This window comes from Pongo pygmaeus, chromosome 6 (assembly GCF_028885625.2).
Source record: "Pongo pygmaeus isolate AG05252 chromosome 6, NHGRI_mPonPyg2-v2.0_pri, whole genome shotgun sequence".
NCBI classification, from domain to species: domain Eukaryota; kingdom Metazoa; phylum Chordata; class Mammalia; order Primates; family Hominidae; genus Pongo; species Pongo pygmaeus.
The window spans coordinates 42,515,734-42,540,347 of NC_072379.2; the positions used below are offsets into that span (position 1 = coordinate 42,515,734).

Below are 24,614 nucleotides of genomic sequence, written 5' to 3' on the forward strand. Positions count from 1 at the left end.
CTGAGCCACCTCCCCCGCTCCCCTCAGCCCTGTGCTCTGAGTGCAGAGATGGGGAAGAGCCAGCCCACTAAAGATGTCAGAGAGGGGCCAAAGAAAAAGGATAGGTGCTCAGGGAGTCTGGGGCTCAAGACTGAGGACGATGGGGCAGTGATGAGGAGAGGCATGAGGAAGGGGGTTGCATCTGATCTGGCATGTCCCATCGGTTAGGCTGAGCAGTGCAACACTACGATAACAGAGATTACAAATGGAGTATATCTAAATAAGACAGACAGAGGACTTGATATTATCAAGACATCAGATTTCCCCAGCTTGATTTATAGATTCAATGCAATCCCAATCTTGGGAAAGGAATTGCTGGATCAATGTGTATTATTTTGTTTTCATTTTGTTGGATGTGGTTGCCACATTGGCTTCCACAGTCCTTCCTACGGATTGCCAATTCCCTCGCACCTTCAACATGTGTGGTCAATTTTTTTTGAATGTTTGATAAACCCACAACTGAGGATATTCTCATTTAGGTATTCTGTAACGACTGGACAGGTTGGGCACTCTGGTCATAAATTTACTGACCAGGATTTCTTCTGAGAATCATCTACGTGAGTTTCTTTGCTAATTTTTCTATTAAATGATTGTCTTTTTATCTATGGACAATTTGATAAGATTATCATGAGATAATCTTAATTCCAAAATATCTCACACTTTATCCCAGTTTATCTTCTGACTTTAATTTTTAATCAGATTTAAAATTTGCCTGTAGTCCAGTTTATCATTCTTTTCCTTTAGCGTTTCCAAGTTTATTGTGATATTTAGATCATAAAAACATTCACCGACTTTTTTCCAGTACGTTTTTGGTTTCCTTTTTAGATGGAAATGTTTGACCCATCTGGAATTTATTTTGGTGTTAAGGAATGAGGAAGGCCTCTCCCTCTCCCTCTCCCTCTCCCTCCCCTTTCTTCGGTCTCCCTCTCCTTCTTTTTTCGGTCTCCCGCTGTTATCGAAGCTGGATTGTACTGCCATGATCTTGGCTCGCTGCAACCTCCCTGCCTCGGGCTCCTGTGACTCTCCTGCCTCGGCCTGCCGAGTGCCTGGGATTGCAGGCGCGCGCCGCCATGCCTGAATGGTTTTTGTATTTTTGGTGGAGACGGGGTTTCACCGTGTTGACCGGGCTGGTCTCCAGCTCCTGGCCTCGAGTGATCTGCCTGCCTCGGCCTCCCGAGGTGCTGGGATTGCAGAGGGAGTCTCGCTAACTCAATGCTCAATGGTGCTCAGGCTGGAGTGCAGTGGTGTGATCTCGGCTCGCTGCAACCTCCACCTACCAGCCTCCTGCCTTGGCCTCTTAAAGTGCTAAGATTACAGCCTCTGCCCCGCCGCCACCCCGTCTAGGAAGTGAGGAGCATCTCTGCCTGGCCGCCCATCGTCTGGGATGTGAGGAGCCCCTCTGCCCGGCCGCCCTATCTGGGAAGTGAGGAGCGCCTCTGCCCGGCCGCCCATCGTCTGGGATGTGAGGAGCGCCTCTGCCCGGCTGCCACCCCGTCTGGGAGGAAGTGAGGAGCGCCTCTGCCCGGCTGCCCCGTCTGGGAGATGAGGAGCACCTCTGCCTGGCCGCCCCATCTGGGAGGTGAGGAGCGCCTCTGCCTGGCCGCCACCCCGTCTGGGAGGAAGTGAGGAGCGCCTCTGCCCGGTTGCCCCATCTGGGAAGTGAGGAGCGCCTCTGCCTCGCCGCCACCCTGTCTGGGAAGTGAGGAGCGCCTCTGCCCGGCCGCCACCCCATATGGGAAGTGAGGAGCGCCTCTGCCTCGCCGCCACCCCGTCTGGGAAGCGAGGAGCGCCTCTGCCTGGCCGCCACCCCATATGGGAAGTGAGGAGGGCCTCTGCCCGGCTGCCACCCCATATGGGAAGTGAGGAGCGCCTCTGCCCAGCCGCCCCTTCTGGGAGGTGAGGAGCGCCTCTGCCCAGCCGCCCCTTCTGGGAGGTGAGGAGTGCCTCTGCCCGGCCGCCCCGTCTGGGAGGTGAGGAGCGCCTCTGCCTGGCCGCCACCCCGTCTGGGAGGAAGTGAGGAGCACCTCTGCCCGGCTGCCCCGTCTGGGAGATGAGGAGCACCTCTGCCCGGCCGCCCCGTCTGGGAGGTGAGGAGCTCCTCTGCCTGGCCGCCACCCCGTCTGGGAGGAAGTGAGGAGCGCCTCTGCCCGGCTGCCCCATCTGGGAAGTGAGGAGCGCCTCTGCCCGGCCGCCACCCCATATGGGAAGTGAGGAGCGCCTCTCCCTGGCCACTCCGTCTGGGAGGTGAGGAGTGCCTCTGCCCGGCCGCCCCGTCTGGGAGGTGAGGAGTGCCTCTGCCCGGCCGTCACCCCGTCTGGGAGGAAGTGAGGAGCACCTCTGCCCAGCTGCCCTGTCTGGGAGATGAGGAGCACCTCTGCCCGGTCGCCCCGTCTGGGAGGTGAGGAGTGCCTCTGCCCGGCCGCCACCCCGTCTGGGAGGAAGTGGGGAGCACCTCTGCCCGGCCGCCCCCTCTGGGAAGTGAGGAGCGCCTCTGCCTGGCCGCCACCCCGTCTGGGAGGAAGTGAGGAGCGCCTCTGCCTGGCTGCCCCATCTGGGAAGGGAGGAGCACCTCTGCCCAGCCGCCACACCGTCTGGGAAGTGAGGAGCGCCTCTGCCTGGCCACCCCGTCTAGGAGGTGAGGAGCGCCTCTGCCCGGCCGCCCAGTCTGGGAAGTGAGGAGCGCCTCTGCCCGGCAGCCCTGTCTGGGAGGTGAGGAGCGCCTCTGCCTGGCCGCTACCCCGTCTGGGAGGAAGTGAGGAGCGTCTCTGCCCGGCCGCCCCGTCTGGGAAGTGAGGAGCGCCTCTGCCCGGCCGCCCCCTCTGGGAAGTGAGGAGCGCCTCTGCCCGGCCGCCCCGTCTGGGAGCTGAGGAGCACCTCTGCCCGGCTGCCACCCGGTCTGGGAGGAGGTGAGGAGCGCCTCTGCTCGGGCGGCCCCGTCTGGGAAGCGAGGAGCGCCTCTGCCCGGGCGGCCCCGTCTGGGAAGCGAGGAGCGCCTCTGCCCAGGCGGGCCCGTCTGGGAAGCGAGGAGCGCCTCTGCCCGGCCGCCCTGTCTGGGAGGTGTACCCAACAGCTCCGAAGAGACAGCGACCATCGGGAGCGGGCCATGAGGACGATGGCGGTTTTGTTGAAAAGAAGAGGGGGGAAGTGTGGGGAAAGGAAGGAGAGATCAGATTGTTGCTGTGTCTGTGTAGAAAGAGGTGGGCATAGGAGACTCCATTTTGTTCTGACTAGGAGAAATTCTTCTGCCTTGGGATGCTGTTGATCTATGGCCTTTCCCCCAGCCCCATGCTCTCTGAAACATATGCTGTGTCAACTCAGGGTTAAATGGATTAAGGGCGGTGCAAGATGTGCTTTGTTAAACAGATGCTCGAAGGCAGCATGCTCTTTAAGAGTCATCACCACTCCCCAATCTCAAGTACCCAGGGGCACAAACACTGCAGAAGGCCGCAGGGACCTCTGCCTAGGAAAACCAGAGACCTTTGTTCATGTGTTTATCTCCTGACCTTCTCTCCACTATTATCCTATGACCCTGCCATATCCCCCTCTCCGAGAAACACCCAAGAATCATCAATAAATACTTCATAAATTAAAAAAAAAAAAAAAAAAAAAGGAATGAGGAAGGGCACCAACTTCTATTTTTCCAAATGGCCCGCCAGTTGTCCTAATGCCATGCGACTGAAAAATCTTCCCGCGTGTTTGAAGCGACCACCCCACCAGCGCATTGGAAACCCGCGTGTCGGTCCTGCGCCCGCTGGTTTCCGTGTGACAGTCCCGAGCGCAGAGGGATCGGGCAGAGCCCGCACGCGTCCGCCCCGAGCCGCCGGCTCAACCCTAGACCCAGCCCCGGCGCCGAGGACGCAGCCCACCCCGCTCCGCCCGGGCCTAGGTCCCAGTCCACCCTCACAAGCCGAGGACGCCCCCTTGACCCCGCCCTCCTCCACCCGCTCCAACACCCTCCCCGCCCCGCTCCAGCTCAGCCTCTCCTCCCGGAGGCCAATGGGGCCGAACAGCGCTTTCCGAGACATTAATTTAAATAAAAGGCGGGTCCTCTGCTGTTATTTGCATGGAGGCGGGTCTTCCGGAGCGGCCGGGACACCCAATCCTGTAGGAGCCCGGACCCTCCCCAGCGCTCAGACTGGCCCAAGTAGCGAGTCCCACAGAGAGGCCTCATTTACATAGGGCGGGGCCACGTCCTCTTCTAGCCCGCGGCCGCCCGCCCGCTTCCGTCAGCCTCACTGCGGCTTCCTTCCGTCTCGCGCCGAGTTTCCCTCTGCGTTCGCTGCGCGCTGCTGGAGGCTGTGGTCGCAATGCTCCCCAAACGGCGGCGAGGGCGGATCGAGTCCCCTAGCGGCGATGCCGTTTCCTCCACGCCGCCCTCGACGCGCTTCCCCGGAGTCGCCATCTACCTGGTCGAGCCTCGCATGGGTCGCAGCCGCCGGGCCTTCCTCACAGGCCTGGCGCGCTCCAAAGGCTTCCGCGTCCTTGACGCCTGCAGGTGCGGGGCGGCGTGGCGCGGCGCGGCGAGGTCTTCCGTGGCACTTGTGGTTTTGGATTTTAAGTTTGCAGTGGCACTTCGTTGTCTTGTGACCTTTCCCTGAGCCTCCATCTCCTCTTCTGTAAAGGGTGCTATTAATTAGGGCGAGGCGTGTTTTAAAGGATCACTGCGAGAATCAAAACCAGAGGTCAGGGGTAATTAATAAGCAGTAGGCCGGGCGCGGTGGCTCACGCCTGTAATCCCAGCACTTTGGGAGGCCGAGGCGGGCGGATCAAGAGGTCAGGAGATGGAGACCATCCTGGCTAACACGGTGAAACCCCGTCTCTACTAAAAATACAAAAAATTAGCCGGGCGTGGTGGCGGGCACCTGTAGTCCCAGCTACTTGGGAGGCTGAGGCAGGAGAATGGCGTGAACCTGGGAGGCGGAGCTTGCAGTGAGCCGAGATCGCGCCACTGCACTCCAGCCTGGGCGACAGAGCGAGACTCTGTCTCAAAAAAAAAAAAAAAAAGCAGTCGTATTTGCTAACAGCCCTTCTGCCTGGGCTGTGTCCCACCTGTGAGCGAGACTGACTTCTCAAGAGGCCCGAAGCCCGCAGGCTCCTTTGTCCTCAGGCCTGAGTAAATAACACGACTGAGACGCTCCTGTAGGAAGGGAAGCAAGAGAAGAAAAAATGGCGGCTACAGAGACAACACCCAGAGTAAGGGAGCTGGGGGTGCCCCCTAGTTTGGAGGTTGAGAGAGCAAACGAACCTGGGGCTAATATTCCCCCACAGTTGTGTTTGATTTTTTAACATTATCAGGGATCAGTAGTGCGCCAGACCCACTCAGGAGAGGATGATAGCAGCTTAGAGTGTACAAGGCACTATCTTTGTACAACAACCCCACAGGGTAGATATGTTATCTCTGCTTTACAGAAGAGGAAATCAAAGTATAGACACGTGGCTTGCCCAAGAACCAAACAAGTATGTGGCAGGCAGAGCTGCGGTTCAGACCCAAACAGGCTCCTGCATCTCTGCTGAAACCCTTGCTCTTAGATGAAGACCACCTGGTCCTGACCCTAAGGAATTCCTTTCTTTGAGGTGGAGAGGGAGGGAGAAAGCACAGACTGGGCTGTGCTTGTGAACATAGCCTGGGCAGAGAACTACAGTTCTGAGGGCTGAGTGGTAGAGGTGTTCATCTACCAGGCGGAGGGGCTGGGAAGGCTTTCTGGAGGAGGTGACATTTGCAGGATGAATGGTCACTTACCATGCAGAAGGGACGGCAAGAATGAAGGCTTGGAGCCAACCAGGACAGGCTCTGGGCCTCACCCTCCTCCTTCCCTCCCAACTCCCTCCACCAGCTCCGAAGCAACACATGTTGTGATGGAAGAGACCTCAGCAGAGGAGGCCGTCAGCTGGCAGGAGCGCAGGATGGCAGCTGCTCCCCCGGGTTGCACCCCCCCAGCTCTGCTGGACATAAGCTGGTTAACAGAGAGCCTGGGAGCTGGGCAGCCTGTACCTGTGGAGTGCCGGCACCGCCTGGAGGTGAGCTGGGTGGAAGACTAGAGTCGGGGCTACAGTGAAAGCCCCAGTGTAGGCCATTGCTCAGCTGGGACAGGTGACATGGCAGCAATGCCTCAATGTCCTTCAGAGGAGATGGGCAGTGAAGACTCTACCCAGATCACCAGGGGTCCCCTATAAGCCAGTAGAGGAACGACAGCAGGGGCTGAGGGGGCCAGGCCATCTCAGCTTCTGTTCTCACCACTGGTGCAAATTCTGGGGTCTGCTTATTTTTACCTTCTTCAGGCCTTTCTTCCTCACCAAGTAGATGACACAGCAACTCCGAGCGGGATGACCCATGGGTTAGCAAGAGCCTGTCCTCAGGATGCTATAAGGCTCCCGGCCTCTGACAGGTGTGGGCTTGGGGCCAGGTTGCCTGCGTTCAAATCCTGGCCCAGCCTGTGAGCCATGGTTGTGGGGCAAGCCCCTAGCCTCCGAGGCCTCAGCATCCCCAGCCCACTTGGTTGTGAGGATTGGGGTGATGGAGCACATGCGTCATGTGCAGCAGCAGGAGAAGTGCCCACAGGGCTGGCAGATGTGATTGCTGCTACCCTGGCATGAGGAGCCCCATCCACAGCCTGTTTTGCAGGGCGGTGCCTCCCTCAGCCCTATGCCGCTGGTGTTTTGTTGCCCACCTCTGTCCCATGAGTTCCAGAGGGCCCGAGTTGGACACCTCAGGAGAAACAAAGCCTGGGTACGGCCTGGCTCTCCTGCCAGCCCTGCAGCCTCACAGTGACCTGTTTATTGCCCATCCCCAGGTGGCTGGGCCAAGGAAGGGGCCTCTGAGCCCAGCATGGATGCCTGCCTATGCCTGCCAGCGCCCCACGCCCCTCACGCACCACAACACTGGCCTCTCAGTAAGCCGCTTCTATGAGCCTTGGCCAGCCCTGGGGGTTGGGGACAAGGGTACAGATGAGTGGTAGCTGGGGGATTGGAGCTGCCCACCCTGCCCCTTACCTAGGGCCCTTCCCTGCAGGAGGCTCTAGAGACACTGGCCGAGGCAGCGGGCTTTGAAGGCAGTGAGGGCCGCCTCCTCACCTTCTGCAGAGCAGCCTCGGTGCTCAAGGCCCTTCCCAGCCCTGTCACAACCCTGAGCCAGCTGCAGGGGCTTCCCCACCTTGGAGAACACTCCTCTAGGGTTGTCCAGGTAGGTGCTTACCATCCTAGCAGGGCGAGTGGGTGGGTGGGGAGGCCTTGGGGCCTGGTGAGACAGCAGAGGGTACTGTGGAGGTGGGTGGGGGCAGACAGTTGTGGGTGCTGACACTGCTCCAAGGCCTCAACAAGCCACCCTCTGTGCTCAGATTTCTCCTGTGCTCACCAGCCATTTACTCCTGGGTGGCTTAGAGGACCCAGTGAATGGCGCTGCGAGGGGCCTGGCAGGGCTAGGGGTGACACTGTTGTCATTGTCATTAGTCCCAAACTCCCCTCCACAGTGGAATGAAAGAGAGCACCCTGAGTGTGAGCATCTCTTTTCAGTGCCCCAGTGTGTTTAGTTGTCCTTTAGTGCACTTTCATTGCGAGAATACATAGTGACAGAAGATGCTTTTAAATGAAGTAGTATTGAGTTCACATGTTCTGAAAAGCAATTGTTTATGTATCTTGGGACTTATTTGACTGAGAGATGATCCATGTTACCTGGCATCTCAGCTGTTGTAACTCCAGGCCCGAAGGAGCTTTGAGGCTGGAGCCCTGGCCTCCTAGCTGTGTGGCAGCAACTTTGGTCACCTCCCAGGGCACAGTCTCCATTTCCAAGTCCTACTGGACCCTGACCCCACAAAGTTGTGTCTGCAGGGTGTTGGAGGGGACTGCCTCAGTCCTTGGGCCCCCAGCCCTGACCCTAACTCCCTGCCCTTCTCTTTCTTCCCACGCTCTCAGGCTTAGAGTTCTGCTTTGTTCCCTCCCCCAGGAGCTGCTGGAGCATGGAGTGTGTGAGGAGGTGGAGAGAGTTCGGCGCTCAGAGAGGTACCAGACCATGAAGGTACACAGGGCGGGGCTCGGACCTGCCCCAGGAATGTCCTGCCCTGGGAATGACAACACAGTCCACACCATGCACGGGGAGGCAAGCAGGGGCAGCTGACCCAGCCCAGGGGTCAGAGAAGGTCTTGCTGAGGAAGTGGCAGCTAAGCTGACACCTGATATGCACAAGGCAGCCAAGTGGAGACAGGCAAGGAAGAAGCTTGTTTTGAGGACAGAATTTTCTAGATCACTCAGCACCATCTGGCTTTTGGGGGTTTTTGTTTTATTTTGTTTTTGAGACAGGGTTTTGCTCTGTTGCCCAGGCTAGAGTACAGTGGTGCGATCACAGCTCACAGCAGCCTTGACTTCCTGGGCTCAAACCATCCTCCCACCTCAGTCTCTGGAGTAGCTGGGACTACAGGCATGCGCCACCACACCAGGCTAATTTTCAAATCTTTCTCGTAAAGATGGGGTCTTGGTAATGTTGCCTAAGCTGGTCTCAAACCCCTATGCTCAAATGATTCTCCTGCCTTGGCCCCCAAAGTGCTGGGATTATAGGCATGAGCCACTTCGCTCTGCCTTGACTGTTTTTGATGGAATATTCTCAAGTAGATTACATGCTGTGGCATCTTAAACAGAGCACTCTGAACCAAATGTACCCTTGGGTGCTGCCACTGAGCGCCCTGGGCTTGCCCTTGCCCGCCTTCTGCAGGACCTTATGTGTTATTTTCTCAGTGTTGTCAGCCTGCCTGTTTCCATGGCCACCTTCCCTCTGTTTCTGCTCACTCCTGGTCTGATAGGGAAATGCCGTCTGAGCTCTTTTGGATGCCTCGGGTGTGCCTGCTTTGACACCCTTCTGCCAACTGGCTTTGTGGCTGGAGGTGTCACAGTGATGGCCACATGGATAACTGTCAGTGAAGTGTGGCTTCCTGGGTGGATGGGGCCTTGGGAGGTCACGCAGAATGTTGTCAGGATTGACAGGGAGGGCTTCGAAGAGGAGAGACTTGAGCAATGTGTGCAGGGCAAATGGGCTCAAATATGCAGGGAAAGGGGCAAGGGGCACTGGCAGGGACAGGGGACCAGATGAGTGGGGCCACCGTGGTGAGTGTGGGAGCGAGGGGCCTGAAGATGATGAAATCCCTTGAAGTGGAGGGAGGTTAGTGAGTGCTTTCACTGTCAGCCTCAGCCCCAGCCCTGAAGGCATCTAGGCTGGCAGAAAATTACATTAGTAATGAGAAGTTTATTAACAATATAATTGGGTTAATCTCATCATTTTTAGTCAGGATTCTTTGTGTTACAAGTGACAGTGACCCACCCCTCACCGTTGGTTCACAAAATCAAGGAAAGGAGGGCCAGCAGAGCCCAGGATGGGGAGGGCTGTGGCCGGTCTGCAGGAGAACTGAGCTCAGCGACCTGGGTATCACCAGGCCACTCCTCCTCCCCTCTGCCCCTCTGCACGATGGCTTCGCCCTCTCTTGCGACGCACCAGCTTCCTCCATCGGTTGGAAATGTGGCTACAAAAGGTGCTTGGCTGCCACAGGCTACAGCTTCTGCCACTGTGTGGGCCTGCCCTCAGTCTCAGATCCAGAATTCCTAGGGAGGGACTCTAGGGGCTGACCTGAAGCAGGTGACATGCTTGGGCTGGGGCCCACCCTCTGTGGGAAGATATGTGAGCACCCCAGCCAGCCCTGCCAGCTCTGCTCCTAAATCCACCCTTTTGATTGTTAACTCGTCATTGTTTTTTGCTGTTTGCTAAGGAGAACCACAGAAATTTGTTCCACCTTCTGTTAGGTGGGAGAGGCATGGTTTTTCCAGTGACTTAGGAGCCCCTCATGCTGATGTGTTAGGGTGACTGTTTTGATTATGTTGGAATCACAGGCTAGAGCTGTGTAAGTCCTTTCATAGAGGAGAGGAGAGGGGTGTGCGTGGGTTTGTTCCCCGAGACGGCAGGCTGGGTAGTCAGGCTCTAGGTTTGAATCCTTGCCCTGTGGTCTACGGCAGGTTGCGAGTGGGGACGGCGCCTGTCTGGTGCATGGTACTCCATGGGCCACACCGTCCCGGAGCCGGTGATCATCCGAGTCCAGCCATGAGAGCTCTGCCCAACTGGGCTATGCTCCTTCCCCATAGCTCTTCACCCAGATCTTCGGGGTCGGTGTGAGGACTGCTGACCGGTGGTACCGGGAAGGACTACGAACCTTGGATGACCTCCGAGAGCAGCCCCAGAAACTAACCCAACAGCAGAAAGCGGGTGAGCCCTCCAGAGAGGCTGGGCCCTGGGCTTCCCTAAACTGCACCCTGGATCCCTCAGCATCAACTCCCTAGAGGGAAGGGAGCAGGCTGGTGCAGAGGGTTTGGCGGCAGTCTTGTGTGGTGGGCTTCCTGGGGTTTCCACCCAGTGCAGTCAGCATCTATCACAGCCCTTTCTCAGTGGACGATGCTGACCACAGCAATTTCCATGATATGCCAGGGGCTTGTGTCCACCTACTGGTTAGACTTTGACCAGTGACCGGGGACAGCCTGGGCCTTGGGCACACTGCCCAGTGTGGTGCCTGGCACCAAGCAAGGGAAAGAACATCAGCTTTCGAGTTTGTTAGGCCTGGGTTTGAGTCCTGTCTACCATTTGCCAGGTAGGTGACCATTGCCCAAGAAGTAACCTCTCCGAGTCTCTTACATTTTCTGTAAAATGGAGAAGGAAGACTGGGCATGGTGACTCACACCTGTAATCCCAGCACTTTGGGAGGTCAAGGTGGGTAGATCGCTTGAGCTCAGCCGTTCAAGACCAGTCTGGGCAACAGGGTGAAACCCCGTCTCTACAAGAAATACAAGAGTTAGCCAGGCGTGATGGTGGATGCCCGTAGTACCAGCTACTCATGAGGCTGAGGTACAAGGATCGCTTGAGCCCCGGAGGTCAAGCCTTGAGGCCAAGGTGGAAGTTGCAGTGAGCTGAGATTGAGCCACTGCACTCCAGCCTGAGTGACAGAGCAAGACCCTATCTCAAAAAAAAAAAAATAAAAGGTGGGAAGGAATGAATTCGTAAGCTCCCCTGTGAGAGCCGGCAAGTGGCAGGTGTTGAGCAGATACTCTGTTTTCTCTGCATGGCCTGCCTGGCTACTCTGGCCACACCATATGGGACCTCCCTTGGGTTGAGGGCTCTGCTGAAGCAATCCCCCCAGCCCAGCAGGCACTGCCAGCTCCACTGCCTCTTCGCACATCTTCCCCCGGGCCACTGCCCAGTTCAGCTGACAGGAAGTGAGACCCGCAGAGCTGGTTCCTCTTGATCGCCTCTCCCCATGACAAGAGTAGTCAGGAATGGTTAGCAGCGTTTACTGAGAGCTCACTGTGCCAGGTGCTGCTGTTCCTCATATTTAAACCTCTCCTTAGCTGGGTGCAATGACTCACATCTTTATGTAGTCCCAGCACTTTGAGAGGCCGAGGCTGGTGGATCACCTGAGGTTAGGAGTTCAAGACCAGCCTGGCCAACGTGGCAAAACCCTGTCTCTACTAAAAATAAAAAATTAGCTGGGTGTGGTGGCAGACACCCATAATCTCAGCTACTTGGGAGGCTGAGGCAGGAAAATCACTTGAACCAGGGAGGCGGAGGTTGCAGTAAACTCGGATTGCGCCACTGCCCTCCAGCCTGGGCAACAAGAGCGAGACTCCATCTCAAATAAATAAATAAATAAACCTCTCCTTAACTTTGTGTGGGAGTCTGATAGGTGAGGAAACAGAAGTAGGCCAGAGTGAGGTGTTCGTCGTGGCAAAGCCATCTTCCATCCTTTTACCACCTCTTGGTCCCACTTTATGCATAAGGAAAAACAAGCCTCAAAAGAGATAGCCTGTGGCATGACTGTATCAACATCAGTATCCTTATATTTGGTTGCAAAATTATAGTTTTGCAAGGGGTTAACCTTTTGGGGGAGCTGCGTAAAAGGCACATGGGATCTCCCTGTGCTATTTCTTTTAACTGCGAGTGAATGTACAACTGTCTCAAAATAAAAGTTTAATATTTAAAGGGGGAGAGAAAATAGTGTCATGCTTAGATTGGGATCTCATTCTGCTCCCTGCCCTAGCCTCACGTTCCTCGGAGGCCTCTCCCAGTCCTGCAACAACGGGGCCCCAGGGTGACCACCTCATGCTGGTGAGGGATGGGGGCTCGGTGTGGTGGCCAGGCTGGGTGAGTCAGGAGGGCCGGTGCTGCCCCCAGGGCTCCAGCACCACCGGGACCTGAGCACCCCAGTCCTGCGGTCCGATGTAGATGCCCTGCAGCAGGCGGTGGAGGAAGCTGTGGGGCAGGTCCTGCCTGGGGCCACCGTCACGCTGACCGGCGGCTTCCGCAGGTAAGAAGGCCCGACGTGCCCCTCTGGCTTGGCTTCAGACCCCTCCCCAATGAAGGGACCTGAGTCGGGGACCCTGAAGCGGGCCCACTCATTGGAAGGGATGTGGCCTGGGGCTGGAGTGAGCAGGCCGTGTCCCTGAGTCAGAGTCAGACTGACCCCCTCAGGGGGAAGTTGCAGGGCCATGACGTGGACTTCCTCATCAGCCACCCCAAGGAGGGTCAGGAGGCAGGGCTGCTGCCCAGAGTGATGCGCTGCCTGCAGGACCAGGTGAGGGCCTCCCTGCTCCCCAAGAGCCACTGCTGGCCAATGCCACCGCCTCCTGCTCTCTCCGCACCACGGGGTGGTCTCAGCCACGCCCGCCTCTCCCCACAGGGCCTCATCCTGTACCACCAGCACCAGCACAGCAGCTGGGAGTCCCCTACCTGCCTGGCCCAACAGAGCCACATGGACGCTTTTGAGAGAAGTTTCTGCATTTTCCGCCTACCACAACCTCCAGGGGCTGCTGTGGGGGGATCCACGAGGCCCTGCCCATCCTGGAAGGCCGTGAGGGTGGACTTGGTAGTCGCACCCATCAGCCAGTTCCATTTCGCCCTGCTCGGTTGGACTGGCTCCAAGGTAGGCAGTGTGCCGCTGGGCCTCCTGGGGGTGGGGCTGGGCCAGCCCTGCTGAGGACAATCCCTTCCCTACAGCTTTTCCAGCGGGAGCTGCGCCGCTTCAGCCGGAAGGAGAAGGGCCTGTGGCTGAACAGCCATGGGCTGTTTGACCCGGAGCAGGTACATTGTTGGGGACTGGGGACAGCAAACAGCACCCATAGTCCTCTCCCTGACCTGCAATCTGAAATGGCCCCGGACCCCTCCAGCCTGAAACCCATAGGACCCGAATCTGGGTCTCCACACGCAGTTCCTGGCCCTCAAGAGCACACCCCACCTTGGCGCTGGGCTCTTCCCCGCCCTCAGTCTTCCTGCAGGGAAGCAGCAGTGGCATGACTCCTAGGTCACGGAAGTCCTGCTTCCGTTGCAGAAGACATTTTTCCATGCGGCTTCAGAGGAAGACATCTTCAGACACCTGGGCCTCGAGTACCTTCCTCCAGAGCAGAGAAACGCCTGAGCCGGCCTGTGTCCCCCACTTCCACTCAGGAAATCGGGCTGCCCCCAACCTGGCCACTGAATGTCTCCAGGCAGATATGCTGCCCCCCGACCCCCACCTTCACCCCTCCCCGCCAGGGCCTGGCTCTGCCGGAGGTCAGTTGTGCCTGAAGGATCAGTTGAGCCCCTGCTGGTGTGCTGCAGGGTGTGGTGAGGTGGGAGCCTTTGGTGCCAGCCTCATCGCTGTGTGACCCTGGGTCTGCTCTTAGCCTCCCCATGGCTCACGTTCCTGCCCTGGATGGGATGTGAGCGAGGCCCACTTCGTGGAGCTGTGGCAGGGCCTGCAGTCATGAATGGCAAGTGGTCCCTGATGTGCAGTGTCCCATCAGTTGCACTGCAGTTACTGTGGCTCCTGCAGGGCACCCTGCCCAGAATGCCCAGAAGAGAACCATGCATACCTGCGCTGCGTTTGAGAGCCGTGAGCTGGAGGCTGTGGTTCTTGCCAGCAAGGAGCCTACTGTTTGGTGTGCTGTAGGCATCTGGAGAGAGAGAGGGCCTGGGTAGGAGTTAGGAGGAAGATAATTTTCAACTATGGGGCTTCAGTACTGCAGTGCCCCAAGCCAGGCTCTGTGCTTCTGCCTTTAAGGCCTGTTCTCAGCACAATGTCTCAAAAACAGGTCATATCCTGCCATTCCCGTCGCAGAGCCCTTTAACGGTTCCAAACCCTAAGTCCACACATAGCCCCATCTCTCCAGGCCCACTGGCCCCAAGCTGCTTGACTCACCGGCTTCCTATTTGATGCACCCAGGCCCCCTTGTGGCCAACTCCCTCCCCTTCACACTGAGGCAGAAGCACTGAGGTGGGCTGGACATGGGTGCCCTCCACGTCCCTCATATCCCCAGGCGCGCTCTGGCCTCAGGCTTTGCCCTGGCCATGTCATCCACCTGGAGTGGGCCCTCCCCTTCTTCAGGCCTTGAATCAAAAGTCACTTTGTTAGGCGAGGATTTCCCAGACCACTCATCACATTAAAAAATATTTTGAAAATGAACATGCAGTAAAGTTGATTCTTTTGGGGTGCAGTTTTTGCACACGTAGGGTACACCAGGCCCATCCCCAGAACACTTCCCATGCTGTCCTATTGTGGTCATGTGCTTCTCCACCCCCACCCACTTAGCGGTGCTACATCCCTATAGTTTTGCTTTCTCTAGAATGTCATGTAAATGGAACCAAACTATATTTAACCTGTGGACTGGCGTCTCCCCGCAGCCTAATACCTTTGACGTTCCTGCAGATTGCTGAGTATGTTGAGTTTGTACTTTATTCCATGCCATGGGTGTTCTACAGTTTATCCATTCAGGTGTTGAATGTCTGGGTTGTGGCCGGATGCCGTGGCTCATGCCTGTAATCCTAGCACTTTGGGAGGCTGAGGCGGGTGGATCACTTGAGGCCAGGAGTTTGAAACCAGCCTGGCCACCATGGCGAAACCCCGTCTCTACAAAAAATACAAAAATCTGCTGGGCATGTTGGCTCGTACCTGTATTCCCAGCTACATGCGAGGCTGAGGCATAAGAATTGCTTGAACCTGGGATGCCAAGGTTGCAGTGAGCTGAGATTGTGCCACTGCACTCCAGCCTGGGCGACAGAGCAAGAGTCTGCCTAAAAAGAAAAAAAGTCTGGGTTGTTTCCAGGGTTTGGAGATTATGAATCGTACTGCTACAGACATGCATGTACAGGTTTTTGTGTAACACATGGGTCTTCACTTCTCTTGGGTAAATAGGCACAGGATTACTGGGTCATTTGGTAAGTATGTTTATTTCATAAGAGCCAAGTTGTTGTCCCAAGTGTGTCTGTCATTTTGCAGTCCACCAGCGTTGTGAGCACCCCTGTAAGTTAAACACCACAGTAGGCAGTTGCTCTGTATCCCTGTCAGCACTTGATAGTTTGAGTATTTGTTAACTTTAGCTTTTCTAGTAGTAGGTACATAACAGTAGCTCACTGTGGTTTTATTTTCATTTCCCTAATGCCTGATAACGTTGAACATCTGTTCACTGGCTTCTATGTCCTCACTGGTGAAGTGGCTGTTCAAGTCTCATTTTTAAAAATGGAATTGTTGGCCAGGCACGGTGGCTCACACCTGTAATCCCGCACTTTGGGAGGCCAAGGTGGGCGGATCACCTGAGGTTAGGAGTTCGAGACCAGCCTGGCCAACATGGCAAAACCCAAAGTGCTGGGATTACAGGCATGAGCCACCATGCCCATCTGTTACTGTTGAATCTTGAGAGTTCTTTATGTGCCACTATGGTGATTGGTAAATATTTTTTCCCAGTGTGTAGACTATCTTTCTTCTTTTAGCACTGCTTTTTTCCATAGTAAATGTATTTAATTTTTGTGAAGTCCAGTTTATCAATTTATCCAGTTTTCAGTTTTTTTCTTATATTTTTGGAGTCCTGTCTCTGACCCCAAATCACAAAGATTTTCTTTGCTTTCTTTTATAGTTTGTTTGTTTCTTTGTTTTCCCCAGAAACAGGGTCTTGCTCTATCACCCAGGCTGGAGTGCAGTAGTATGATCATAGCTCACTGCAGTCTCAAACTCCTGTGCTCAAGCAATCCTCCTGCCTCAGCCTCCCAAGTAGCTAGGACTACAGGCACAAGCCACCAAGCCCAGCTAATTTTTTTTTTTTTTTTTTTTTTTTGAGACGGAGTCTCGCTCTGTTGCCCAGGCTGGAGTGCAGTGGTGCCATCTCGGCTCACTGCAAGCTCCGCCTCCCGGGTTCACACCATTCTCTTGCTTCAGCCTCCCGAGTAGCTGGGACTACAGGCACCCACCATCACGCCTGGCTAATTTTTTATATTTTTAGTAGAGACAGAGTTTCACCGTGTTAGCCAGGATGGTCTCAATCTCCTGACCTCGTGATCCGCCTGCCTCGGCCTTCCAAAGTGCTGGGATTACAGGTGTGAGCCACAGTGCCCGGCCTTGAGTTAATTTTTATATGAGTGTAAAGTGGGGATTCATTGTTTTGCATGTGGAAATCCAGTTGTCCCAGCACCATTTGTTAAAGATATTATTCTTTACTCATTGAATTATTTTGGCACCCTTGTCAAAAATCAATTAACCATAGTGTGAAGGATTTTTCCCTGGACTCTCAATTTTTGCATATGTACTCATAAGAGGTTGGTCTGTAGTTTTCTTAGGTTGTTTGTCTGGATTTGGTATCAGGGTAATACTGCCCTCAGAGAATGAGTTGTTACCTTTTACTTTAACCTACTTGTATCCTGTTATATTTAATGTGAGTTACTTAGTTAAAGACAGCATAGAATTAGGTTTTTATAATCCAGACTGATAATATGTCTAATTGGCGTGATGAGGGCATTTATGTTTAATGCAACTGTTGAAGTGTTTGGCTTTAGATCTACCATTATGTTGTTTTCTGTTTGTTCCCTGTTTTCCATTGCTGTTTCTTCTTTCCTTTTTTCCTTCCCTCCTATCTCTCCTTCTCCCTATACACACACACTCCCCCCCCAACACACACACACATAGTGGTTGTTCTAGGGGTTCTAATACACATACTTTTTTTTTTTTTTTTTTCTGGAGATGGTCGCTCTTGTCGCCCAGGTTGGAGTGCAATGGCACAATCTGGCTCACTGCAACCTCTGCCTCCCGATTTCAAACGATTCTCCTGCCTCAACCTCCCGAGTAGCTGGGATTACAGGCATGCACCATCACACCTGGCTAATTTTGTATTTTTTAATGGAGACGGGGTTTTGCCATGTTGGTCAGGCTAGTCCCAAACTCCTGACTTTAGGTGATCCACCCACCTTGGCCTCCCAAAATGCTGGGATTACAGGCGTGAGCCACCCTGCCCGGCCAAATACACATGCTCTTACAGTCAATTTAGAATTAATGTTTTGCCATTTCAAGTAGCATGTAGAAACCTCACTACCATCTAGGTCCCTTCACCCTCCTCCCCTCATGTTCTAGTTGTCTTAAATCTATATACATTGAAGCCTCCATCAGACAGTATCATGACTTTTAATTCAGCCATCACATAACTCTTAAAGAAGTAAAGAATAGTTTCATATTTATGTGGACTTTTGCCATTTATGATGTTCTTCCTGCATTCCCAAAGTTTTGAATTTCCCCCAGTAATCTCCTCTGTCTGAAGAACTTGGTTTAACATTTTTTTAAAGCAGATTCTTTGGTTATGAATTTCCTGAGCTTGCCTTCATTTGAGAATGTCTTTATTTCACTTCATTCTTTTATTCCAGTAAAATAGAAATTTTTACTGGATATAGAATTCTTGGGTGACAATTATTTCAAAACTAAAAATGTTCCACTTCTTTCTGGCCTTTGTAGTTTCTGGTGAAGATCCAGCCTTTCAAAGAATTGTTCACCTGAATGAAATGTATCATTTTTCTCTGGCTGATCTTATTTTTCTTAGTCTTTAGTTTTCAGAAGTTTCTTTATGATGTGTCTAAGCTTGGACTTTTGTTGTTAATTTATCCAGTTGTGTGGTTCACTGAGCTTCATGGCTTGTAAGTTTATATCTTTTTCCAAACTATCATCAAATTTATGGACTCCATCCTTTGTCATTTCCATTCTGTTTAAGAATATTCACCAACCCTTTCTGAAGGCTGGTTATAAATAGCTGCTTTAAAGTCTGTATCTGATCATTCCAATAGTCGAATCATCTCAGGATGGGCATGTATTGATCATCATCTTTTCTCCCATGTTGAGATTTTCCTGGTTTTCATACTCTTGGTTATTTTGGGTTATATCCTGGATATTTTAAATATTATGTTGAGACTCTGGACCTTGTTTAAATCCTAAGCAGAATGTTGACTGTTTAAAGTGTTTGCACTACTAGTCACATTAGTCCTGTGTCTACACCGGTCAGTCTGGGACCTGCGATGTGCATCTAGGGTCAGCCCTGTGCGCAGCTTGGCAGCAAGCCGATGAGTTCACATATCACTTTATTGGATCACTCACTTCATCTCTCCCTTCTCTGTACTCTTCCTGAAACACAACAGCTCCCTGCGACATCCCTTCCAAGACCTCCAGCCACAAATATGGGGCTCTTTCCCTACCCTGCTGCATACTCCCTGAAACTGCATCCAGGGCCCAGCACAGGGGCAGAAAGGAGCCGCAGAAGGCGGTTGCCCCATGCTTTTGGGGCCATGGCTCCACTAGGCAGAGGGTAGCGTTACCCTCTCAGATTTCAGGTGCCTACCCAACTCACACTACCATCACTGTGCCACCACTGCCACCTCCATGTTACTGCCCAGGAGCTGGGGTAGAGAATAAAGGAAAAATTGGAGGGATTCCCCCAACTCACTGACCTCGAGGGGCTTCACGTCCCACTCCTCTGATTCTTCCTGGAGCTCTTTCTGTTGGTGCACTTGAGGTTTCAAGCCGCCTGTGTGTCCAGGCTAGGCAATACTGGTTACCTCACCACTTCTCTGCGGAACTTTGAATCTGATCTCCTTTTCTCATCTGCCTACTGACAGCTGCTCCTGCATCTGTCCAGGATTGGTGGCTGTCAGCGGGAGAGACATGGGAAGATGCTCCCTCCACCTTCCTGGGACCACCTTGTTGACTCAGCAGCCTTCCTCGCGGCCCACCATGCCATGCCTTCCTGGATGGAGGCCCCGAGGGTGGCTTTTGGTTTTCCTACCCCTGTACCCCTCCAAGAAAGCTCTGGCACACTGCAGAGGCCAGCAACTACTTGTCAAATGAATCAAAGGAGAGTCAAGCTGGAGCCAAGGGTCAGAAGCAGGGGCTTGCTTCCCCGAAGTCCAGCTCTTCTCTGGGCTCCCCTTTCCTTTTTGACACCTCCTGCTTGGTTGGCAGTGAGGTCTCCCAGGTCTGGGGGATCCTTGCCACTGCTTCTGCACCCAGCCCTGGCTAAGCGGCCTTGTTCTCATCAAAGCTGCTGAGATCTGCAGGGTACTCAGCTTCTACTTCCACTCCTACACAGCTGCAAGTGACTTGAAACTATGACCATGCTTCAAAGTCTCCAGTGATTCCCACTGTGTTGGGACACAAAGCCCACCTCTCTGCCAAGTGCCCCTGATGGTCGCTGCCCCAGCTTGTTTGCTTTCTGTAGGGCTTGGGTCTTTGCCAACCCCTCTACCTGAATTGCTCTCCCTGTAGGACTCATCATAGCTGAGGCCTTTGCACTCCGCTCTTTCCACTCACATGTCACCTCAGGGCTGTCCCTGGCCTCTCCTTTCCCATCTCTCCCAGTACATTATGGTCCTCCCTTCCTAGCATCTGGTGCTATCTACGGTAGGCATGTTTAGCTGCTGGTACGATCCCTCCTCCACTGAAATATGGGCTTCATGTCTGACCCCTGTAGGACTGCCAGAGCCTGGTCCTCAGTCATGTTTAGTTGGGCTAGTGAGTCAACTCTTTTGGTCAAAGGGACAAAAGCAGATGAGGAGACGTGGCTTCAATCAGGATCAGTGTGGAACAGTGAGACCTGCGCATGGCACTGCTAGGAGGGATGGGTTCCACCTGCCAGCCTTGGGGGTCCCGGCAGCCGACAGGACTTTGCCCACTGGGACTTGTGTGCCAACCTTTGGGTACAGAGCCTCAGCTTCACAGGCCCCAAGCCAGGAGCCCCTCCCCAGGTGGGCCAGCAGGGATGGAGGGAGGCCTGTCGAGGGTTTCTTGTACACTCAGATCCAAGTCTCAGAGTGGTGTCCCTCTGCTGGCCTCTCACCTACGCTCTCCTGTTATCAGAAGTGTTGCAGGTCACAGTGTGGTCACTGGGGTGGGAGGAGGTGGGAGGCCCTGGGTGGGGCCCATGCCCAAGGGTCTGGCCACAGCCCCTTCATTAGGGCCCCCCCAACTGTTACTTTATTGCTCATTGTCTCTTCCCTGCCCTGGTGGCCCTCATCCCCCCAACCTGAATGCAGAAGTCTTGGTCCTGGACTCAACTCCATGCCACCCTTCAGCCTACGTTGTGGGTTCCTGCTAAGCGGAGCATTTACCTAACAATCAAGACTTCTGACAGTCCTCAGTCCTACCCCCAAACCCCCTTGGATTTCTCCTTTTCAAGGTGGTTTCAGCTAGGAGGGTGAGCGTGGCTTGGGTGAGGGCAGATAGGGTGGGAGCATGTGGCATGTATGGATGAGGCCTTGACAAAGGGACCCCAGAGGAAAGACAGGGGCCCTTTCCCCCTTTGTCCAGGAAACCCGGCTCAGCCCCAGCCCTTGCCCATTCTGCTGCTGCTGCCTGGTACTTTCCACAAGGCCAGACTCCTCTCCGCAAAGCTGTGGCCTGCACCAGCTCCTCTGGCTCTCCTCCTCTGCCTGCTGAGGGCCCCCTCCTAGCCTGGCTGCCAATCACAGGATAAAGGGGTTGGGATTTTGTTTGTGCCTCTGTCTGAGTAGAGAATGGCTGACGAGGCCACTGAGCCTTGCCCTGGAGAGCCCCTCTGTCCCTGCTACCCCCATCTCCCCTGGCCCAGACTTGTCTGCCCTTCATGCCCATACCTGACCAGCAGCCCCACTCAGTCTGGGCTCTGGGTGCCAGCTGGTTATGGACATGCCACCTGAACCCAGGCCAGGAGCTGGTGGATGCGTGGGGCTATTTTAAGCACAGCTTCTTGGCCTGCACACTCCCCTGGCCCCCAGCAGCTCAGCTACTGGTCACCTGCCACCGCCTGGAATGCTGATTGGCAGTTGGCTGGGGTGGGGGCTGGGAAGACACTATTATAAAGCTGGGAGTGTTGGGAAGCAGCCATCCCCGTCCAGAGTCCTCTGTGGTCCCTGCTGCCACCATGGCCACTCACCGCCTCGTGATGGTCCGGCACGGCGAGAGCACATGGAACCAGGAGAACCGTTTCTGTGGCTGGTTCGATGCAGAGCTGAGTGAAAAGGGGACCGAGGAGGCCAAGCGGGGAGCCAAGGCCATCAAGGACGCCAAGATGGAGTTTGACATCTGCTACACGTCGGTGCTGAAGCGGGCCATCCGCACCCTCTGGGCCATCCTGGACAGCACGGACCAGATGTGGCTGCCTGTGGTGCGCACCTGGCGCCTCAATGAGCGGCATTATGGGGGCCTCACAGGCCTCAACAAGGCGGAAACGGCCGCCAAGCACGGGGAGGAGCAGGTGAAGATCTGGAGGCGCTCCTTCGACATCCCGCCGCCCCCGATGGACGAGAAGCACCCCTACTACAACTCCATTAGCAAGGTGGGCTGCCTCCGCTGGGAAGCTGCAGGGTGGGGAGTCAGGTGGGGGCCCACTGGCTTGGGAGGGAAAGCAGCGTGCCTGTGTCCCCCAGGAGCGTCGGTACGCAGGCCTGAAGCCCGGGGAACTGCCCACCTGCGAGAGCCTCAAGGACACCATTGCCCGGGCCCTGCCCTTCTGGAACGAGGAGATTGTTCCCCAGATCAAGGCTGGCAAGCGAGTGCTCATTGCAGCCCACGGGAACAGCCTGCGGGGCATTGTCAAGCACCTGGAAGGTGAGGCCGCCTTTAGGAGCCTGGGCAGGGTGGGTGGGCAGCAGCTCCAGCTGGCTTCTCATCTCAGCAAAGGCTCTTGCCCATGGACCAGGCTGCTTTCTAGGCGTGGGGCTCCACATCATTCACTGAAAAAGGAGGGCTGAGAAGCCATTTTTTAGTTTTGTGAAATTTTCCCCATTTCTGTGTAACTGGGACACACTCCACAGGGGATGACTGCACTCGAAGCTCGCTGTGTCCCGAGGCGGGGCAGGCTCCAAAGGTGGCATCTGCCCAGGGACACCCAGCTAGGAAACAGAAGGGCTGGGCTTAGAGCATCTGGCTCCAAATCCCAGCTTACTGTGGGGCCCTGGACAAGCCATCTCCATCTCTGGGCCTCTCCCTTTTCCGGGATGGTGGGGAGCTCCCCCTGGTACTGAATGCCTCTTGATGTAGGCTTGGACCCCTTGCAGGGCCCTCCCCCATCAGGTCCTCAGTATCCCTGCATGAGCTTCACCACCTATCCCTCTGAAGCCCCTCCCTGGGCAAAGGAAAGACCAATCAAAAGAGGGGTGCAGGACTATGGAGTGGCCAGACTCTGGGCTTGTAGCTGGGCTCCCACTGAAGAGCAAGGGCTGACAAATGGGCCTGGGATGCATGGGCGCAGTGAGGCCTTGCCCAGAGTGACTGGCACCTCCACTCCACCTCCCACCTTAGTATTCTGACACCAGGGCAGTCTAAATTAGCATCTGAATGACCTCAAAGCTTGTTGAGTCCTGGAAAGGCTAGAAGGGTGTGCCCCAGACCTCCTGCTCCTAGGGCCGATGGGCGGCTGGCCAGAGCACCCAGACCAGCAGGCCCCGGAGACCCAGCCAGCCCCAAGCCTGCCCACTCCAAACACAGACACCTGGCACCTGGCACTGGGGCCAGGCAGAGGGAAGGACCACCTGCCTCCTCCCGCTTCCGGAGACTTCATGCAGCCCCATGACCCTCCCACAGCCTGGTTTGGGGAAAGGGGACACACTTTTGGTGGTGAATATGAGGGATTTCAGGGGAGCCCCTGACTCCCCAGAGAACATTTTCTTACACCCTCCTGCACGGAGCGGGGGGGTGGAGTGGGGCGAATATCAAAGGTCGAGCTGCTATTCCCAGCTCAGGGGCTGCAGGAGGCAGGCAGGGTCAGGTTTCGACCACGCTCGGCCTCCCTGTCCCTCCTCCAGCTCCATTCTGCATTTGCTCCTCTGTTCAGGATGTCTAGAATTTAGAGCACTTTAGAAACCAAAGGGCGCTGGGCATGGTGGCTCACACTTGTAATCTCAGCACTTTGGGAGGCTGAGGCAGGCGGATCACCTGAGGTCAGGAGTTTGAGACCAGCCTGACCAACATGGTGAAACCCGTCTCTACTAAAAATACAAAATTAGCCGGGTGTGGTGGCGCTCACCTGTAATCCCAGCTACTTGGGAGGCTGAGGCAGGAGAATCGCTTCAACCCAGGAGGTGGAGGTTGCAGTGAGCCAAGATCGTGGCATTGCACTCTAGCCTGGGCAAGAGGAGCAAAACTCCATCTCAAAAAAAAAAAAAAAAAAAAAAAAGAAAAGAAAAGAAAAAAAAGAAACCAAAGGGCGGGTGTCCTTCCTGACCCTCAACTTCAGTCTGGCTGGAGTCACACTGGGCTGAGGGAACTATGGACAGTACCACCACAGATCATAGCCACTTGGGTGGGGCTGAAGTCCCCATTTGTTTCACCACTGGGCTATTTCTGTAGGCTGCTTGGTCTAACTCAGTTACGCCTTGACCTTCGGCAACATTTCTGTGGCCTCGTTCTCAGGGCTGGCAAGGAATTGGTGCCAGGGGAACTGGCTCTGTGGCCCATAAAGGTCACATAGTGTCTGCCGTGTGAACAGGCTGGGGACAGAGGGGCTAAGAACACCTATTCCTTCCGGCATAGGGATGTCAGACCAGGCGATCATGGAGCTGAACCTGCCCACGGGGATCCCCATTGTGTATGAGCTGAACAAGGAGCTGAAGCCCACCAAGCCCATGCAGTTCCTGGGTGATGAGGAAACGGTGCGGAAGGCCATGGAGGCTGTGGCTGCCCAGGGCAAGGCCAAGTGAGGGGTGGGCTTCGGCAATAAAGGCACCTCCCCCCACAGCCTGGAGTCCAGTGCAGCCGTGCATGCCAGGTGCACCCCACCATCAGCTGTGGGGACTCCAGAACCAGGGGTGCAGCCACCCACCCTCCCCCACTCCATACCTGTGTCACCAGGGGCAGGAGCCTAGTTACCCACCCCTAGTCATCAGGACACTGAGCCAGGGCTGCAACCACTCCATGAGTTTGCAGTCAGGACAAGCCTGTGGTGACCCTGAAGCTTCAGAGCCACTTAGTAACCATGCTCTAGAATTGGCGTGCTTGGGGCCAGTTAGAAGAAGCCAAGTGACCCGGCTCTCCCCATGGGAAGCAAGGACCACAGCCAGGACATAGCTTCCCGGACAGCTTCCTGCAGAGGGCAGGTGGTCATCTGCTGTCCTTGCAACCCCCGGGTGGCACTTTGAGCCCTGCCTCTTGAGTGGGGACAGGCAAGCCCACAGGGGGCCTCAAAGCTGGCAACAGCCCAAACCTGGGTCTTCCATGGGAGTGGAGGGGAAGTTCCCTCTTCATGGGAGAGGCACCAGGAAGCCCTGGAGAAAAGGGGAGAGGCCTGAGCACAGGAAGGCCAGG

The 24,614-nt window shown here is 55.2% G+C and overlaps 2 protein-coding genes across 15 annotated transcripts; both read left to right on the forward strand.

Annotated features, from left to right (window-relative positions):
- The first annotated feature begins 2,304 nt into the window (after positions 1–2,304).
- Positions 2,305–14,498, forward strand: POLM (DNA polymerase mu). Of its 14 annotated transcripts, none has more exons than XM_054494772.2 (11): positions 2,305–4,534; positions 5,874–6,057; positions 6,831–6,929; positions 7,049–7,219; positions 7,979–8,050; positions 10,156–10,276; positions 12,233–12,365; positions 12,530–12,632; positions 12,738–12,980; positions 13,055–13,138; positions 13,333–14,498. In XM_054494772.2, exons 1-11 carry the CDS (start codon positions 4,347–4,349, stop codon positions 13,699–13,701), a joined length of 1,767 nt encoding a protein of 588 aa, XP_054350747.1. In that variant the 5' UTR covers positions 2,305–4,346; the 3' UTR covers positions 13,702–14,498. The 14 variants fall into 14 exon arrangements, with proteins under 14 accessions (XP_054350747.1, XP_054350740.1, XP_054350741.1 ...); XM_054494765.2 differs by having other exon boundaries at positions 13,386–14,498; XM_054494766.2 differs by having other exon boundaries at positions 12,569–12,632; positions 13,386–14,498.
- Positions 14,499–15,844: 1,346 nt separating this feature from the next.
- PGAM2 (phosphoglycerate mutase 2) lies at positions 15,845–24,047 on the forward strand. Its single transcript, XM_054494778.2, has 3 exons — positions 15,845–21,648; positions 21,740–21,920; positions 23,844–24,047. The coding sequence occupies exons 1-3, from the start codon at positions 21,235–21,237 to the stop codon at positions 24,008–24,010; spliced, it is 762 nt and encodes a 253-aa protein (XP_054350753.1). The 5' UTR covers positions 15,845–21,234; the 3' UTR covers positions 24,011–24,047.
- Positions 24,048–24,614: the final 567 nt, after the last annotated feature.